General features: G+C 45.6%; 1 protein-coding gene across 2 annotated transcripts in view; it reads right to left on the reverse strand.

Moving 5' to 3' along the window:
* The window catches only part of LOC117367932 (collagen alpha-1(I) chain-like), a 539,431-nt gene that overhangs the window by 31,279 nt on the left and 491,767 nt on the right, over positions 1-16,385 (reverse strand). For both annotated transcript variants that reach the window (XM_033961051.1, XM_033961050.1), the window contains exons 51-54: positions 16,021-16,074; positions 14,229-14,282; positions 10,262-10,315; positions 2,286-2,339 (exon numbers count right to left, since the gene is read on the reverse strand). In XM_033961051.1, coding sequence (XP_033816942.1) covers positions 2,286-2,339; positions 10,262-10,315; positions 14,229-14,282; positions 16,021-16,074 — 216 coding nt within the window. The remainder of the gene's footprint in view (positions 1-2,285; positions 2,340-10,261; positions 10,316-14,228; positions 14,283-16,020; positions 16,075-16,385) is intronic.

Genomic DNA, 16,385 nt, shown 5'->3' on the forward strand with positions numbered 1-16,385 from the left:
GCATAGCGGCAGAGAACAGGGTGTTTTTTTTGATGGTTTCAGGGTTGCAGGGCTGGGATTTCAGAGCGGCAGAGAGCAGGACAATCAGCAAGGACGTGAGCGACTGGTTCTCAGCAGTCACTTTTTTGATTGACCAGCCCAGTCGGTTCTCCTGAATTTGTTTTGTGAATCGCTGCCTTCCTACATTTGGATGTCCTTTCCTCGTTTGCATGCGGGGATTGGGATTGGATCGGAAGGTTAGTGAATCGGGTCAGGGTCGCAAACTGGTCGGGACATGATCGGTGGGCTTAGTGAATCTAGCCCTTAGTCCTGTGACAGTTAATTACAGACACTTCAACCCTTGTCACATAGGCCCAGATTCTCAAAATTTTATCTCCATCGCTAAACTGTTTTCCGACAGTTTAGCCTGCAGGCATTTTAGTGGTGGATTATCAAAATGACTTATCTCTCTCTTTAGTGAGGTTTCTAGCAGTCTCCAACACTGATATGCAAATGAGCTCTTCAACATTGAAATGGCTACTCCAGTGGATTCTTAACAATTGCTCTGTGGCATTTTCTAAAATCGTCGTCAGCTATTGGTGACAAAAATCAGTGACTGGTCCAGGGGTGCCGCTACAGTGACAGAACTGTTTAAAACTCCAGCATTAAAACTCCTATGAGAGGAGCCTTAAACAACCTGGGCCAATCAGAGCCTCGGGTCCCTCTCTGGTGCATCCCAGTTTGTTTTTGTGCTTTGGCTGGAAGATCTCTATTTCGGTTTTGGTACTCTTTATCATCAATAAAAGTTGTTTGCAAATAAAAGGAACTGCCTCCAAGGCACAGGGCTTTTCTCTGTTTCTCGGAGGCAGTTTGCCTGCCTATCCACCCTTGGACACCATGAGGTTACTTGGTTAGGGTTTTGACCTGGCTCATGGCTGTTGTAATGGAAACCCCAGCTACAAGGTTGTGAGCTCATCGGGTGAAGAGCAGTTCTATGGTAATTAAACTTGCTAAACTACTATACTAGTCGTCAGGTGATCCCAGGAAGGGGACATGGAGGTCCTTGCCTACTCTGTACCTAACTGTCATGGCGGGGCTAGGGGACTGCAATTCTGAATGAATACGGCTTGTATTTTTCCAGAGTCAGTATGGGTAGTCTTGTTTCACCAACTTGCTTCATTTCTTTGAAGGTGTGAATAAACGTGGAAAAAGGTGAGCTGGTTGACATAGATTTGCAGAAAGCTTTCAACAAGGTTCCTCATGAGAGGCTCTTATAAAAATAGTCATGGGATAGGAGGCAATGTTCTCTTGTGGATTAGGAATTGGTTATTGGACAGAAAACAAGGGTAGGGTTAAATGGCCATTTTCTCAATGGAGGAGGGTAAATAGTGGAGTGCCGCAGGGATCTGTACTGGGACTAGAGTTATTTAACATATTTATAAGTTATCTGGAAACTGGAAAGACAAGTAGGGTAATTAAATTTGCAGATGAGGACTGTGAAAAAGTGCAGAAATTGGAAGATTGGGCATCCAAATGGCAAATGAAATTTAATGTGGACAAATGCAAAGTGATGCACATTAGAAAGAATCATCCAAATCCTAGTTACTAGATGCTAGGGTCCACCTTAGGAGTCAGCACCAAAGAAACAGATCTAGGTGTTATTGCAGACGATATGCCGTCCAATGTGTGACAGCAGCCAAAAAAGCAAACAGGATGCTAGGAATTATTAGAAAAAGGATGATAATTAAGACCAAGATTATGATAATGCCTCTGTATTGCTCCATGGTACAACATCACCATGAGTATTGTGATCAATTCTGGTCACCACATCTCAAAAAAGATATAGTGGAATTAGAAAAGGTTCAAAGAGCAACCAAAATGAACTCCTCCTCTCTTATGAGAAAGGCTACAGGGGTTAGGGCTCTTCAGCTTTTATTCTATCAAAAATTACAAAGATTAGGGGAAATAAATGAAGTTACATGGAAATATCTTTAAAACCAATAGGAGTAAATACTTTTTCTCTCAATTAATAGTTAAGCTCTGGAACTCGTTGCCAGAGGATGTAGTAACAGTGGTTAGCATAGCTGGGTTTTAAAAAAAGATTTGGACAAGTTTCTGGAGGAAAAGTCCATAGTCTCCTAGTTAACTGTTTGTATGGCTCATATCATAAGGTTAGCCCCCAAGATGGGAAAAGATAGCTCAGAGCATCACAACTTTTGAGCTATCCCTGGGACAAGGACTCTGTTTTGATCTACTCCTGCCTAATATATTGCCAAAATTTCATTAACACAATAGCTGCTCCTCACCTTTGGTCCTCGCATGCCTCTAGGTGACCTCAGACCTGCTTTGCCTCGTTTACCCTGAAAGAAAGAAAATCTTTACTTTTCACCATTAGTAAACTGAAAATTACATGTGGCTCATTAGGTCCTCTCTTTTGGTTTCATGTAATACTCTGAGTCATAAGGACTACCTTAGGGCTGCCAAATGTTTTGAAGACTATATGGATACTCTGAGCCCAAGAATTGAAGAGAGTAATGAAATGCATGATTATTTTAGTCTTGCTAATGGCACAGTGGGCTGAGAATCAGACATTCCTTTTTTTCTTTTTTTTTTTTTTTAAACGTATGTTTATTAACAGCGAGAAAGATACACCGCCCAGCCGGGCAGAACAATGACCATCAAAGTGACAAAGAGCAGTCCATCACACATAACAAGCAGGAACAATAGCAATACTTCCCCAAGGGTACCCCCATATAAGTAAAATATACATAAACAGAACAATACTATAAGAGCAGCGGGGGCAAAAGCTGTGAAGTACAATTGTAAAGGTAAACCGCCCAACTGGGGCTGTGATCTCCCGCCTTTTTCCATTAGAAAAACCCCCCAACACCACACAACACTCAGAGCACCATTCGCACACAACATCATCCACCCCATACAGACCTTTCACTCATATCCCGGGCATCTCCCTCCCACCCCCACCCCTCCCCCCCCCTCCCTAGGGCACCAGAGTATGAATAGAGAAAAAGAAGAAGAGAGAAAAGGATATAGAAAGCCAGTTAGTTAAAACGAACTACCGGGGGCGAACCAGGAAAGCGTAGAGTAGAATCCATTCTAAGAGAGCCCTTGTTCCCCCTCCCGTGCGTTCGACGGCACCAGGTCCCGCAGTCTCACCCATAAGCCAGCGTAATGTTGCTTAAGCACGCTTGGTGCTCTAGCATGGGATCGAATTTCAAACTGAGCCACCTCTCGAAGCCGACTCCTCCAGTGCGGCAACGGAGGGGGCTCTTCGGACATCCAGTATGTCAAGATCAATTTCTTCACTACTAAAATAGCGTTATAAAGAAATCTGCATTGGGGTGTGGTGAAACCCTGGTCCTGGAGGGAGGTCTGCAGACACAGGAGTATGAATCCGTAGTCCCACTCCACAGTACGTTGCACCACTCGTTCCAACAAGGGGAGGGCTTCCCTCCACACACCCAGCCGGGGGCACTCCAAAAAGGAATGTATATATGTACCGGCACTGCTCTTGCATTTAATACAAAAACCGCTCTCCCAGAGACCCAGGCGCGCCCCCCTCTGTGCCGTGAAGTACGCCCGATGAAGAATTTTATACTGAAGTTCTTGGAAGTCTGCAGATTTAGTGTAGGAGTATAGTGTAGCGAAGTAGGCAGCGAACTGTGGCTCAGAAATATCCTGTCCCAGATCCCGTTCCCAGGAGTTGCGCACCGATGTGAGTACCGATGTGGCGAGGGACGACTTCAGGACGCGATACCAACGCGCAAGAGAGTTCAGTGCGGGCTGGGTGACCGAAAACAGGGTATCCAGAGGGCCCCTATCCCAGGCCCCAGCCACTCCTCTACGCTCCGTCTCCCAGTAATGACGAACCTGAAAATAGGAAAACAAATAGCACGAAGGGAGGCCCCACGCGTCCCGAACTTGCTGAAATGTAGGAAATCTAGTAGAAGACAAATCAAGTATGTTTTCCATCGACCTACAACCTTGGGCCGTCCAGTGCTGAAATACAGATCTACCCCTGCCTGGTGGGAACCTGGAGTTGCCCTCTAAACGCAGAAAAGGGGATATGTCCGGTGGCAGTTGCTGTCTTCGCCTCCACCAACGCCAGGCCAGTCTAAACGGGCGTAGAAAACTAGAACAAGTGGTGTATCGCCTCCCAGGATCATCGTGACGGCGTATGAGGTTCATAAATTGAAAAGGGGCACTCCAGCTCGCCATCCATCCCCGAGGGGAGTAGCGGGGGCACTCTGTGTAGCCTTCGTGGATCCAACGGAGGAGAGAAGCAACATTATAGAGCCGAATATCCGGGACATTGAGTCCCCCCAATGATTTATCCAAGATAAGTTTGGACATCGCTATCCGAGGAGTGCGGGACCTCCAAATGAATCGAGAAATAGTGGATTTGAAGACAAATTTGTCCCTTCTGGTAAGCCAGAGCGGCATGGCCTGTAAGGGATACAAGAGTTTAGGTACCAGAATCATTTTCACCAAGGCCACCCGACCCAGAATCCCCAGTGGTAAATCCTGCCAAGCCTGGCACAGTTTTGCGACGGCCTCAAGGGGTCGGCGGAGATTTGCATTGTAAAGTGTAGGTAGATCAGTGCTGAGGTATATTCCAAGATATCTCATCGGTTTAGTCGTGGGTGCGATGGGCAATACCGCATGCCATGGCTCCGCCCGGCCCCCAGCCAGTAACAGAAGTTCCGATTTACTACAATTAACTTGTAAACCCGATAGTGCTCCAAAGGCTCGGATCACCTCCAGAGCTCTGGGCAAGTGCAGGGAAACATGGTCCATGTAGAGTAAGATGTCATCAGCAAACAGGCTGATTTTACATTCCTGTCCCCGTACCACAATTCCCTGAATGGTCACATCCTGCCGGATTTTTGCCGCAAGGGGTTCGATAGCCAAGAGAAAGAGGAGCGGTGAGAGAGGGCACCCCTGTCTCGTTCCTCTCTGTAATCCGAAGTCCTCTGTTAAACCTCCATTTATCAGTAAGCGCGCCCTGGGGTTGTGATATAGGGCTGTGGCCCAGGCCAGAAATTCACCCTGAAAGCCACCCCGACGTAGGACCCAAAAAAGATAATCCCAAGAAATACTATCGAATGCTTTCTCCATGTCCAGGCCCGCCACCGCCTCCTGGCCACCTCTGCCTACCCTATCATGGATCGCCCCCAAGACCCTCAGCAGGTTCATAGAGGCTTATCGGCCCGGCACAAACCCAACCTGGTCTGGGTGGATAAGATCGGGGAGAATACCATTCAAGCGTCTCGCCAAAGTCGCAGCCGAAAGCTTAATATCCTGATCCAGAAGAGAGATTGGGCGAAACGACCCCACCAAGTCCGGGTCTTTACCCGGTTTAGGGAGCAGGACTATGTGTGCCATGTTATCCGGAAAGGAACCCCTCGTCTTTGCCACCTCATTATACATTGCGCTCAGGGGCCCTGCCACCAGATCCTCGAGAATGCGGTAATATTCGGGACCAAACCCGTCCGGGCCGGGCGCCTTTGCCAGTTTAAGAGACCGTATGGTGACACGGAGTTCAGCCTCGGTGATTGGTAGGCTTAAAGATGCAGCCCGATCCTCCTCCAGGCATGGTAATGATAACCCCCTGAAAAAGTCCTTAAGGGCATTCTCATCCAGAGGTCTCTTACCATATAGGGTTTCATAGTACCTAACAAATTGTTCCGCAATTTGGCTCTCCCCTTCGTGCCGATTGCCCCCAGCATCACAGATTGCCGTAATAATTTGACGCTTCTTATATGGTCTCACTAGATTTGCCAGAAGTCTCCCCGTCTTTCCCCCCCCATCTATGCATGTTATACCGTTGAAATGCAAGGGTCTGCTCCGCTCGTTGGTGAAGTAAAGTCTCGATACGATCCCGTATTGCTTTGTATTCCTGTCTCTCTTCGTCCGAAAGAGAGGAGATATGGGCCCTGCGAAAACCGTGCAACTGTCTCGTGAGTGACAGGAGCTCCGCTCCCCGGGCCTTGCGTTTAACCGCAGTGTATGCGATCACGTGCCCCCTCAGGACTGCCTTGGAGGCATACCAGTAAGATATCGGTCCAATATCCGGGGTGTCATTTGTGGCCTGATAGTCCGCCCATCGTGCCCGGAGAAACGTCCGGAATTCCCGGTCTTGGTACAGGTGTAACGCCATTTTCCAGGAGGAGACCTTGCTGCCAGCAGCCAGTGTCAGAGTGAGATCCACAGTAGCATGGTCCGAAATCGTGGAGTCCACTATCTCCGATCTGGCAGCCCTAGAGAACAGCCGTTGGTCTAGTAGTATATAATCCAGGCGAGCGTACACTTTGTGTACGTGAGAATAAAAAGTAAAATCCGAGTCATATGGGTGCAGCGTCCGCCATACGTCCACCAGACCTAGATGCTGCGTCAGGAAGCCCACCCCCTTGTTGTCATGATCCCTCAAACTGCCCCTGGGAGGTTTGCAATCCACCCCCGGATCTGCAGTGATATTCATATCCCCCCCCAGGACCACCTGATAATCCGGATAAGCCGATATTAAGGAGAGAACTGTGGAGAAGAATTTATGACAGTAAGAGTTTGGGGCATACAAATTACAGAATAACAGTTTTAAACCCCAAAGTTCCCCCAGCACAAGTACATATCTCCCCTCCCGATCAGTCAATTGTTTATGCAAGATAAAGGGTAACCTCTTGTGTAACAGAACTGCCACCCCTCGTTTCCTTCCCCCTGAGGTGGAGGAATAAACATCCCCGACCCAGTTTCTCCGCAATTTAGAGTGTTCAATCTGAGTAAGGTGGGTCTCTTGCAGAAAAGCCACATCCGCTTTCAAGTTTCGCAAGCTGGTAAGAATATGAGATCTCTTTACCGGGGACCTGATGCCGTCGACATTAAAGGTAACAACTCTTAAATCAGCCATAATAGTGAGAGAATAGCTTTGTGCAGCACAGTGATCCGGAAGGGAACATCCCCCCCAGAGTGTGAGAGCTCATCCATTCTCCACCAACCAGACACGCATTTGTCTTGTGCAGAAAGCGCAGATAGGCCCAGACGAAGCCTCCCAGCTAAGCTTCGCTGCCCTTGTTATGTATGTGCCCTCTAGTCCCACCCCCCATACCCCCAAGCATCCCCCCTGTCCACACATCCCTGATTCAACCACACACTTCCCATTCACGCCCCCCCTCACAACCCTCCCTCCCCCCTCCACCCTATCCTCCCATGCTGATCCCTCCCCATCAGCATACATACCCATATATGTATCCCCCAACCTGCCCGGAGCCCTCCCCCCCCCACCCACCGAAAAAATCCCCTATCATCTAGTCCATGTAGTTAATAGAAACATAAACCTAAACATAAACGGTGGACAAGGAAAAGGTAATACCAACAAGTCCAAATGAATTCTCCAGAGCATCCGCAGGCTGCTCCAAAAGGGCCCCCATCCGGCCATGGTGACCAGCACTAAATAAGTCAGATAGAGTCCCTCAGAAAGGAGTGCAGCAGGAATAGGTGCAGAAGTCCACAGGAAGACACAGGCACCGAGGCCCCTCACAGCCATGCGCGGGTCACCCAGGCGGCTCCATCCACCCGGGTTCGGAAGCCAGATCAAAGTTGAGGGAGTGAACCCCACCACCGCATCATCATTTTGGGTCTCGCAGTCCCACGAAGCACCATTAAACTAGTCAAGCCGGCGTCCGTTCCACATACCGGGTTCGAAGGAACTCCAGCACAGCTCCTTGAAAAAACAATCTTTAGTTGCAGGAGAGTCCCAAGACAACTGCAGCCGGCTCAAGATGACATTAGGCGGGTAAAGTCGCCAGAAACGCCTTGGCCTCATCTCCGCTGTTAAAGGTGAGGGTCCTCCCCTCATGCCAGACTCGAAGTTTCGCTGGATAGACCAGTGCGAATTTAACGCCTCTGTTGTGAAGGTCTGTGCATGAGGGCGCCATGAGCCTGCGTTGGGCCGCCACCCGCACAGAATAGTCGTTAAATATGAGCACTCGGGACCCCTTGTAATCCAGGGCCCCCGCCTTTCGGTAAGCCCGGAGAAGGAGTTCCTTTTCCCTCCAGTTAGAGTAGCGGGCTATGGCAGTCCTCGCCCTTCCCCCCTCCAGGGGCCGACTTCCAATACGGTGCGCCCGTTCGCATGCGAAGGCCTCCGTGCCCCCGGTCAGGTTCAGGATCTCAGGGAGCCACGTGCTGAATACCGCATAGAATTCTTGTTCGCTCACCGTCTCTGGGAGCCCGACCAGCCGCAGGTTGTTTCGGCGGCTTCTGTTCTCCTGCTCCTCCAGGGCCGCCAGTAACTCCCGGGACGTTTTTTTTAGGTCTTCCACCTGGGCAGTCAGCGTCACACACGTGTTCTCCTGATCGGACACGCGCTGCTCGACCTCCGTCAGGCGCCGGCTGTGGGAATCAAACTTTTCATGCATCTCGTCCACCGCCGACTGGATTTTGTTAAGTTTATCTGCCAGCGCCGCCGTGACCGATCGCGTGATGTCGGTTATCCAGTCTCCAGCGGGAATGGTGAATGTGGCCTGCTCCGCCGCCATCTTGGAGGGGGTAAGAGAGGGCTTATCCCTGGTGCCTTTTGCTGATTTAACGGGCATACCCCGTGCCGCTGCGATCGCTCCGGAGGGTCAATTAAGGAGCAGAGTTATATTCCCTGTCCCGCCTGCTCGTATCCGCAGTGGGGACGCAGAAGGGTCGGTTTTGTCGCCGATTTAGTGGGAGTGAGGCAGGAGCTCTCCGTTCGTGCGACCGCTCAGGCAGGCTGCATCACGTGACCGAATCAGACATTCCTTACTGAAATCCTTCTGCGGCTTCTTGTGATCTTGGGCAAGACACTTAACCCTCCATTTTCTTGGCAACAAACATATACTACATACTCTTTAGGAACAGGGAAATACCTGTTGTACCTGAACGTAAGCCACCTTGAGCTACAACTGAAAGAGGCCTAAGCTAAATATCCCTTGCCTTCTCTTTCCTTGCTGCAAAGTCACTAGTCCTACAGGGACTAACAGAAAGAAGATTATCAAAGGTAGAAACCTAATCTTCCTTTCATGCTGGGCTCCTCAGTGAATCAGCAACAGGAAAATTAAAATGGAGCAAAGCTCTTCTGAGCTTTTGTAGTCCTGCTCCATTTCATGAGTCACTCAAAGTACCAACATGGTGGGCTACTCTGGGAATACCACAGTGGTAGGAATTTAGAAAATTGATGGAAGAATATAAATCTGAGGAAGTGCCCAAAGCCCTCCCACCCACCCACATACCAATAGGGATAAGTAAAGATCTAAGGGGTGGAAAAGTGGGCTCCCTACCTAGAGATCATGTGGGGAAAAGTTCAAGGAGGAGTAGGAGTAGGGAAGGGTCAGGAGTGGGAATTGTGGAGGTAATGTGGAACTACAAAAGTTTGAGTTAGATTGTTCAATCCAAAATGTTAAATGCCTTACAATGAGTTATTTTTTTTTTGGCAGATTCCACTGGATATTGTGGAAAAAGTCCAGCATTTCTAAATCTATATTGACAAGAGGAAGATAAACCTTCTAAAGATCAGAGGAGAAAGCTGAAAGTTGAACCTGTTGAGCAGAAGGGAGATTAGCAGAGGAAGGTGTTTAAGAAAAGTAGGGAGTAGGGAGAAGGATGAACTTGTAAAAAAAAAAAAAAGTAAGTTGGAGAATGAGCTCATACTTCTGATGGGAAAATTCAACACAATAAAATAGAAATAAAGCATGCAGAATTTCTAAGTAGCGTACACAACTTCTACAATTTTTGCATAGAACTTGAAATTTTTTTGTGCATAATTCCCCAGGTATAGACTGTTCTTTACTGTATGTCCTCTATGGAAGGAAGGGCTAGAGTACAGCATCTGTGCTAGTATGATCTTTGATCTTATTGTTAAGAGCTTTGATGTATTGTAAAACCAAGTCCTCTTTAATTGCAAATGACTTTAAACATCGTTTTATTCTACAAAGTTCTCCCACATAGTTGAGATAAATTTAGCCCCAAAAAGAACAGTTCAGCAGTTTTACCCTAAAACAAGGCGGCACCTAGGAAATTTCCAGTCATGACTTTTTTCAACAGTAAACCTCATTGAATAAAACACATTCCCAATCTAGTGCAGCATAATTGAGGATTTCTATTAGAAAACAATATTTTCATTTTCATCTAAGTAGGAACACTTTCCAAAGAGATTTTGTACAAGTAAAGAGATGTTACCCTTGGGGGAAAGCTCATTTCAAGTCCAGCTAGATAGCAAGGCGATTACAAAATCAAAGCTTACCCTTGGACCAGGATTGCCTGGGGTACCAGGAATACCATAATTTCCTTTGTCTCCCTGTGTAACAGACAAAAAGAAGCATGTAAAAACAATTATAGGGCTGGGAGCAGAATATTAACATTCTTCAAATTAGTTCAAGTATCCCTCTGGCAAAAAATTTAACACAGCTACATCATATTTTCTCAAAACTACTGAATGTAAGCAATTTTCAATGTAAGGTATGAATTTTCTTATACTCATTTGCCCACTTTTTGAGTGGGTATACAACTAACGTCCTACCATTTAACACAAAAGAAGCAATGGCCAGGTAATAATGTCCACTTTAATGGTATATAGCTGTGCAATGATTTTCAAACTTCCTTTCTTGATGAAGAAGATCACAGAACTTCTTACCCATACACTTTGAATCAAAATTCATAGAGAAAACATACATTCAGATATTGTTTATGCATCTACTTCTTTTGCTGGAAAGTAATTTGGATAGATTTAAAACTGAAATCTGGGGGTAATTTTATAAGTGCTCAAAAACAGTCACTTATCCTTTCATTGCCTCAGGTACAAATTTAGGGGCCCTTTTACTAAACTACCTAGACTGAGCGAAGCATTGCATCTGATGGCTGATGTGGGACATATGGTGGTTGTGGTACCTGTACATGCCTTTGCATGTGATGATGGTGGTGGTGGAGGTGCAGTGGGAGACCTGGGTAAAGGAGGATTTTCCACCACATGAGATTGGATCCTACTTGTGGAAATCCCAACCAGAAGATGCCAGGCACCAGGGAGAGGTGCAATCCCAGTGGAGGGACTGGCAGATTGGAGGGGGTATTTGAAAGCATGTGGAAGTGATGGACAGACAGCACAGAAATAAATTCTACAGTGTTCTATAGTGTGAACCGCACCCTTCTAGGAGGGGTGAGATGGCACTGTCTTGCATGCATAGCACACATAGAAGAGCGTAACAAAGACCTTTTGTTGGATAGAGTGTGTATATGTATATATGTGTTATCCTATGACACTATTTTTATATAATACTCAAGAATAAAGTAATACTCAATCAAGCACCTTCTGTATGCTAGAAAGTAAACTGCATACATTAACATCTTGTTCTTGCATAAAGTTCATAGATGATCGTCACCTCGATCCTCAGCGAGGCCACCTCCTACTCACCATTCACTCATAGTGGGCGGCTTTATGCCTCAAATCGTCACTGGATCAATTTATTTTAATATTTGTTCTTTAATTTATGGTTTTTTAATTTTTAATTCTCTTATTTCACTATGTTTAACTTCTCATAGTATATAACATTCGATTTGTTATTTGCACTTAGCTGTATGGTCGTAAATCAAATGGGGGAGATATACCGACATGTTTCACCCATGTGTTTCCAATGGTTTCTTCAAGGCTATCACTCCCTCATAAATAATACACCATTCTGAACAGACCCCTTGCAGAGCAAAAGTTAAGACTGTAAACCAGGTGTGGATGTTATTTTAAAATACAATCGTGGAAGCCCATGATACCAGATGTATTCCAAGTATCAGAAAAAATGGAAAGAAGAGGAAACGAGAACCAGCATGGTTATAAGGTGAAATTAAAGAATGGAAAAGGATCCGAATGAAGAAAATAAGAAGAAACACAAGCACTGACAAGTTAGATGCAAAGCATTGATAAAGAAGGCTAAGAAAGAATATGAAGAGAAACTTGCAAAAGAGGCAAAAACTCAGCAATTTTTGTAGGTACATCAGAAGCAGAAAACCTGTAGATGACCATGGAGCGAAAGGGGCACTCAGGGAGGATAAGGCCATAGCGGAAAGACTGAATGAATTCTTTGCTTCGGTCTTTACTGAAGATGTAAGAGATCTACCTGAACCGGAAATGGTTTACAAGGGTGAAGACTGGAGGGTGGCCAATGTTACACCAAACTTGACCAAACTTTTTTTTACAACCAGCTACATTAACTGCTCTTACCACATCCTCTGGAAACGCATTTGCAAGCTTAACTATTCTCTGAATGAAAAAATATTTCCTCCTATTGGTTTTAAAAGTATTTACTCTATAACTTCATCGTGTCCCCTAATACTTTTAAAACCAATAGAAGTCAAGCAAATTGGTGATGCAAGACCTCCCTCAGATGAACCCATGTTGACTCTGTCTCATTAAATCATGTTTGTGTACATGTTCCACAATTTTATTTTTTATAATTGTTTCCACTATTTTGCCTAGCACCGAGGTCAGGTTTACTGGTTTGTAATTTCCTGAATCTCCCCTGGAACCCTTTTTTAAAAATTGGTTTAACATTGGCCACCCTCCAATCTTCAGTTACTACAGATGATTTTAACGACAGATTGTTCTTCATATTTGTGAGTCAGTCTGCTCAAAGTACTCCCTCATAATTGAATCAGGGAGTGTAATGAGAGGGCATAGGATGAAGTTAAGAGGTGATAAGCTCCGGAGTAATCTAAGGAAATACTTTTTTACAGAAAGGGTGGTAGATGCATGGAACAGACTCCCGGAAGAGGTGGTGGAAACAGACTGTTTATGAATTCAAGAGGGCCTGGGATAGGCACATGGGATCTCTCAGAGAGAGAAAGAGATAATGGTTTCTGCGGTTGGGCAGACTAGATGGGCCTTTATGTGCCATCATGTTTCTATGTACGTTAAGGAGAGTGTCAACTGTGCATCGAGGTGTGTTGAGGCAATGCAGAAGATAAATCTTCCATAACTGACAATGCATGCATCGAGTAGGGCTGTGCCAAATCCGATCCTCAACGTCAAAAAGGAGTGCATGATCTTGTCCTCCATCTACACTTCAATGTATCTTTGGTCTGAGCTGAGGCAGGCATGGAAGTCTTTAAAGCCTGTAAAGATTGTATCTGCATAGACCAGTTCCTGTTCAGCTAATGCAGAGAGAGGTCCTGGTTTGGAGTTTTCTCAATGGTGTGAGGCTTATATGTAATGTATAATGAATGATAAGAACATGTCATAAAACTGACGCTGAGAATAATTTAAAGCCCCTGACGCCGCCGAAGGGCAAAACACAGATTTGTGTTGGGCGTAGCTGTTCAGTTTTTTGGAGAAGAATGGTGCATGATGCATGAAAAAGAACTATATCGGGAAGAATAAAACCCACAAAGTGAAAGTTAATACAGTATTGAAGATTTTTTAGTAAATTATATGGACATTGTTGCACTTTGGGAATGAACTTTTAATGGGGTATCTGGGTAGGTTGTGAAGGTTTCAGATATATTTATATGATATGAAGTATATGTAGATGTGTTAAGTATGATGCAATAAATTTGTGTATTAAAATAGCCCAATGTTGTTTATGACGTTGTCTATATAATATACACCATGAATCCACAAAGGCATATGCCGTTGTGGATTGATGGCAATAAATTTGTGAACATATTAATTGTGTAAGTAGTAATAGTGATAATAATATAGCTCTTTCTGTTTATGGAGTTAAGCATATTCACTGGGGAAATCCTGAAAACTCGACTGGATTCCAGCCCTCGAGGATTGGAGTTGCCAACTCCTGCTGGAGACTGAAAAATACTGGCTGTCTAAGGCCGTGGTTCTCAACCCTGTCCTGGATGACCACCAGGCCAGTCGGATTTTAGGATAGCCCTAATGAATATGCATGGGGCAGATTTGCATGCCTGTCACCTCCATTATATGCAAATCTCTCTCATGCATATTCATTAGGGCTATCCCAAAAACATGACTGGCCTGGTGGTCCTCCAGGACAGGGTTGGGAACCACTGGTCTAAGGGGCTTCACATGGTTCTTAGTCCAGTACTTCGCAGTCTCCATCTGCTGAAAGGAGAGCATAACCCAAGCATCTGGACTAATCTGGGGGGAGGGGATAAGTAATTGAGCATGTCAACCTTTATCAATATCCAACATCTTTTGAAGTCTTCTGACTCCTAAGTAGTGATAAGTTTCCAAGTTTTGTTTTTATTTGCTATACCTTTTCTCCTTTATGACTACTTCTGCCCTCTGGACCTGGCTGTCCTATGGGCCCCTGCAACACAATAAAATAAAACATTTCAGAATCAGATGTGGTTTCTTGAAACCAGAGAGTGTACAAGTAAAACATGGTCAGTTTTGACGATTTTGGAACACTTTTTTGGTTCCAGTCAGAAATTAATGCATGTCAAATTTGATTAATATATGGAGATTTTATGTGAACAAAGTTGATTTATAGAGCTCCTTTTACGAAGCCGCGTTAGCGGCTTTAGCGCACGTGACTTTTTATCATGCGCTAACCCCTGCGCTAGCCGAAAAACTACCGCCTGCTCAAGAGGAGGCAGTAGCGGCTAGCGCAGCTGGCAGTTTAGCACACGCTATTACGCGCGTTAAACCGCTAATGCGGCTTCGTAAAAGGAGCCCATAGTGTGTACTCTATACACATAAAGCTGCAAACCAAATGCACACTTCAGCCTGCAACGCATCCATGGTATTATTTCCAGCAACCAGTTACACAGCACTACTATACACACATGCACAAATATATTCCGTCTGATATTGGTCAAAGTGCAAGTGGATAGGATTTAACTCTCCACGATATTTAACACATCCATGGTAATATGTCTGTAAATAGGTTAATTTTGTACATTCTGTGTATTCACACTGTCACTTAGTATGAAAAGTTATGCATATTGTGAGATTAATTGGCACAGTATGTTGTTTTTTTGGGTTTTTTTATTAGTGTGTTAATTTTAGTATAAAGCATGGCAGAAATAAACCTCTCCCCTCTGCCAGGGTATGCTGAAGATCTCAGTCTCTCAGATTCCTTGCTGATGCTCATCTCAACATTTGCACTGTTCCAAAACTAGCCTCCTTCTGGAGTTCATATGGGATAATTTAGACAGGCACTCACTATGACACAAGGGCTCCTTTTACGGAGCCGAGTTAGCAGCTTTATCGCACGCAGCTTTTTAGCGCACGCTAACCCCTGCGCTAGCTGAAAAACTACCGCCTGCTCAAGCAGCTAGCGCAGCCGGCAAATTAGCGATCGCTATTACATGCGTTAAACCGCTAACGCGGTTTCGTAAAAGGAGCCCAAAGTGTCAAACGCATTACTGCCCAGTTACCACTGACAATATGGGCATGCTCTAGTTGCCCTAGGATGGCGACAGCAGCAGAGCAAACACCTCACATTAAGACTACAGTTAACACCTGCCCTTGAGTGTTATCTACAGTACACTTCCCCCTCCCCATTTGCGGTTTCCCTACTCGCGATTTCACATAATCGTGATTTTTTTTGGGGGGAGAAGGGAAAAGAAACCCCATGTTTTTGTCTTCCCCCCGGCATCCTGGCCTTACTTGGTGGTCTAGCTGGTTTTCGGGGAAGGAGCGATCTTCCTACGCTCCTGCCCCGTGCAGATAGCCATTAGGAAATGGCTGTGGGGAGTTCCCATAGACTCTCGAGAGACTACGGGAACTCCCAACAGTCATTTCCTAATGGCTATCTGCACGGGGCAGGAGCGTAGGAAGATCGCTCCTGCCCCGAAAACCAGCTAGACCACCAGGTAAGGCCGGGATGCCAGGGGAAGGCGAAAGGGAAGCGGGGGTGGGTCAGAGCCGGATATTTGCGTTTTTTTCGCCATTCACGGTCCGGCTCTGCCCCTATCCCCCCACGAATAACGAGGGAGAAGTGTACAGCAATTCAATCTTTAGTTTCACTAAAATGTTGGTGAACGTAGTCAGACTCAAAGAACCATCCAGATTTCAGTTTCAGTGGCATTTCAGCTGCTCACCATTTGCCCAGGTTCTCCTGGATCACCAGATTGCCCCCTCTCACCCATGGGACCCTAAAATTAAAGAAGACATGAGACAAGCATTCAGACTGCATAGGAAGGTATGTACAATCTCAACCAACATTCATGTTGGAGTAGATTTATTGAATTTGATATATCGCTATATACGTTAGTGTTAAGAGGTATACAATTATTGAACAAATTCCACAACAATAACAAAATGAATCCTACAATTGCAAAACTCACATGATTCTCTACTATATTAACTGCTACAACAGATTCCTGACTTCTCGTATTAAGAAAGTTCCTCTTGAAAACTGTCCAACCAGAAATTCCAAAGGGCTGGGCTAGCATATGAGAAGGCC

This window comes from Geotrypetes seraphini, chromosome 10 (assembly GCF_902459505.1).
Source record: "Geotrypetes seraphini chromosome 10, aGeoSer1.1, whole genome shotgun sequence".
In the NCBI taxonomy this organism is placed as follows: Eukaryota; Metazoa; Chordata; class Amphibia; order Gymnophiona; family Dermophiidae; genus Geotrypetes; species Geotrypetes seraphini.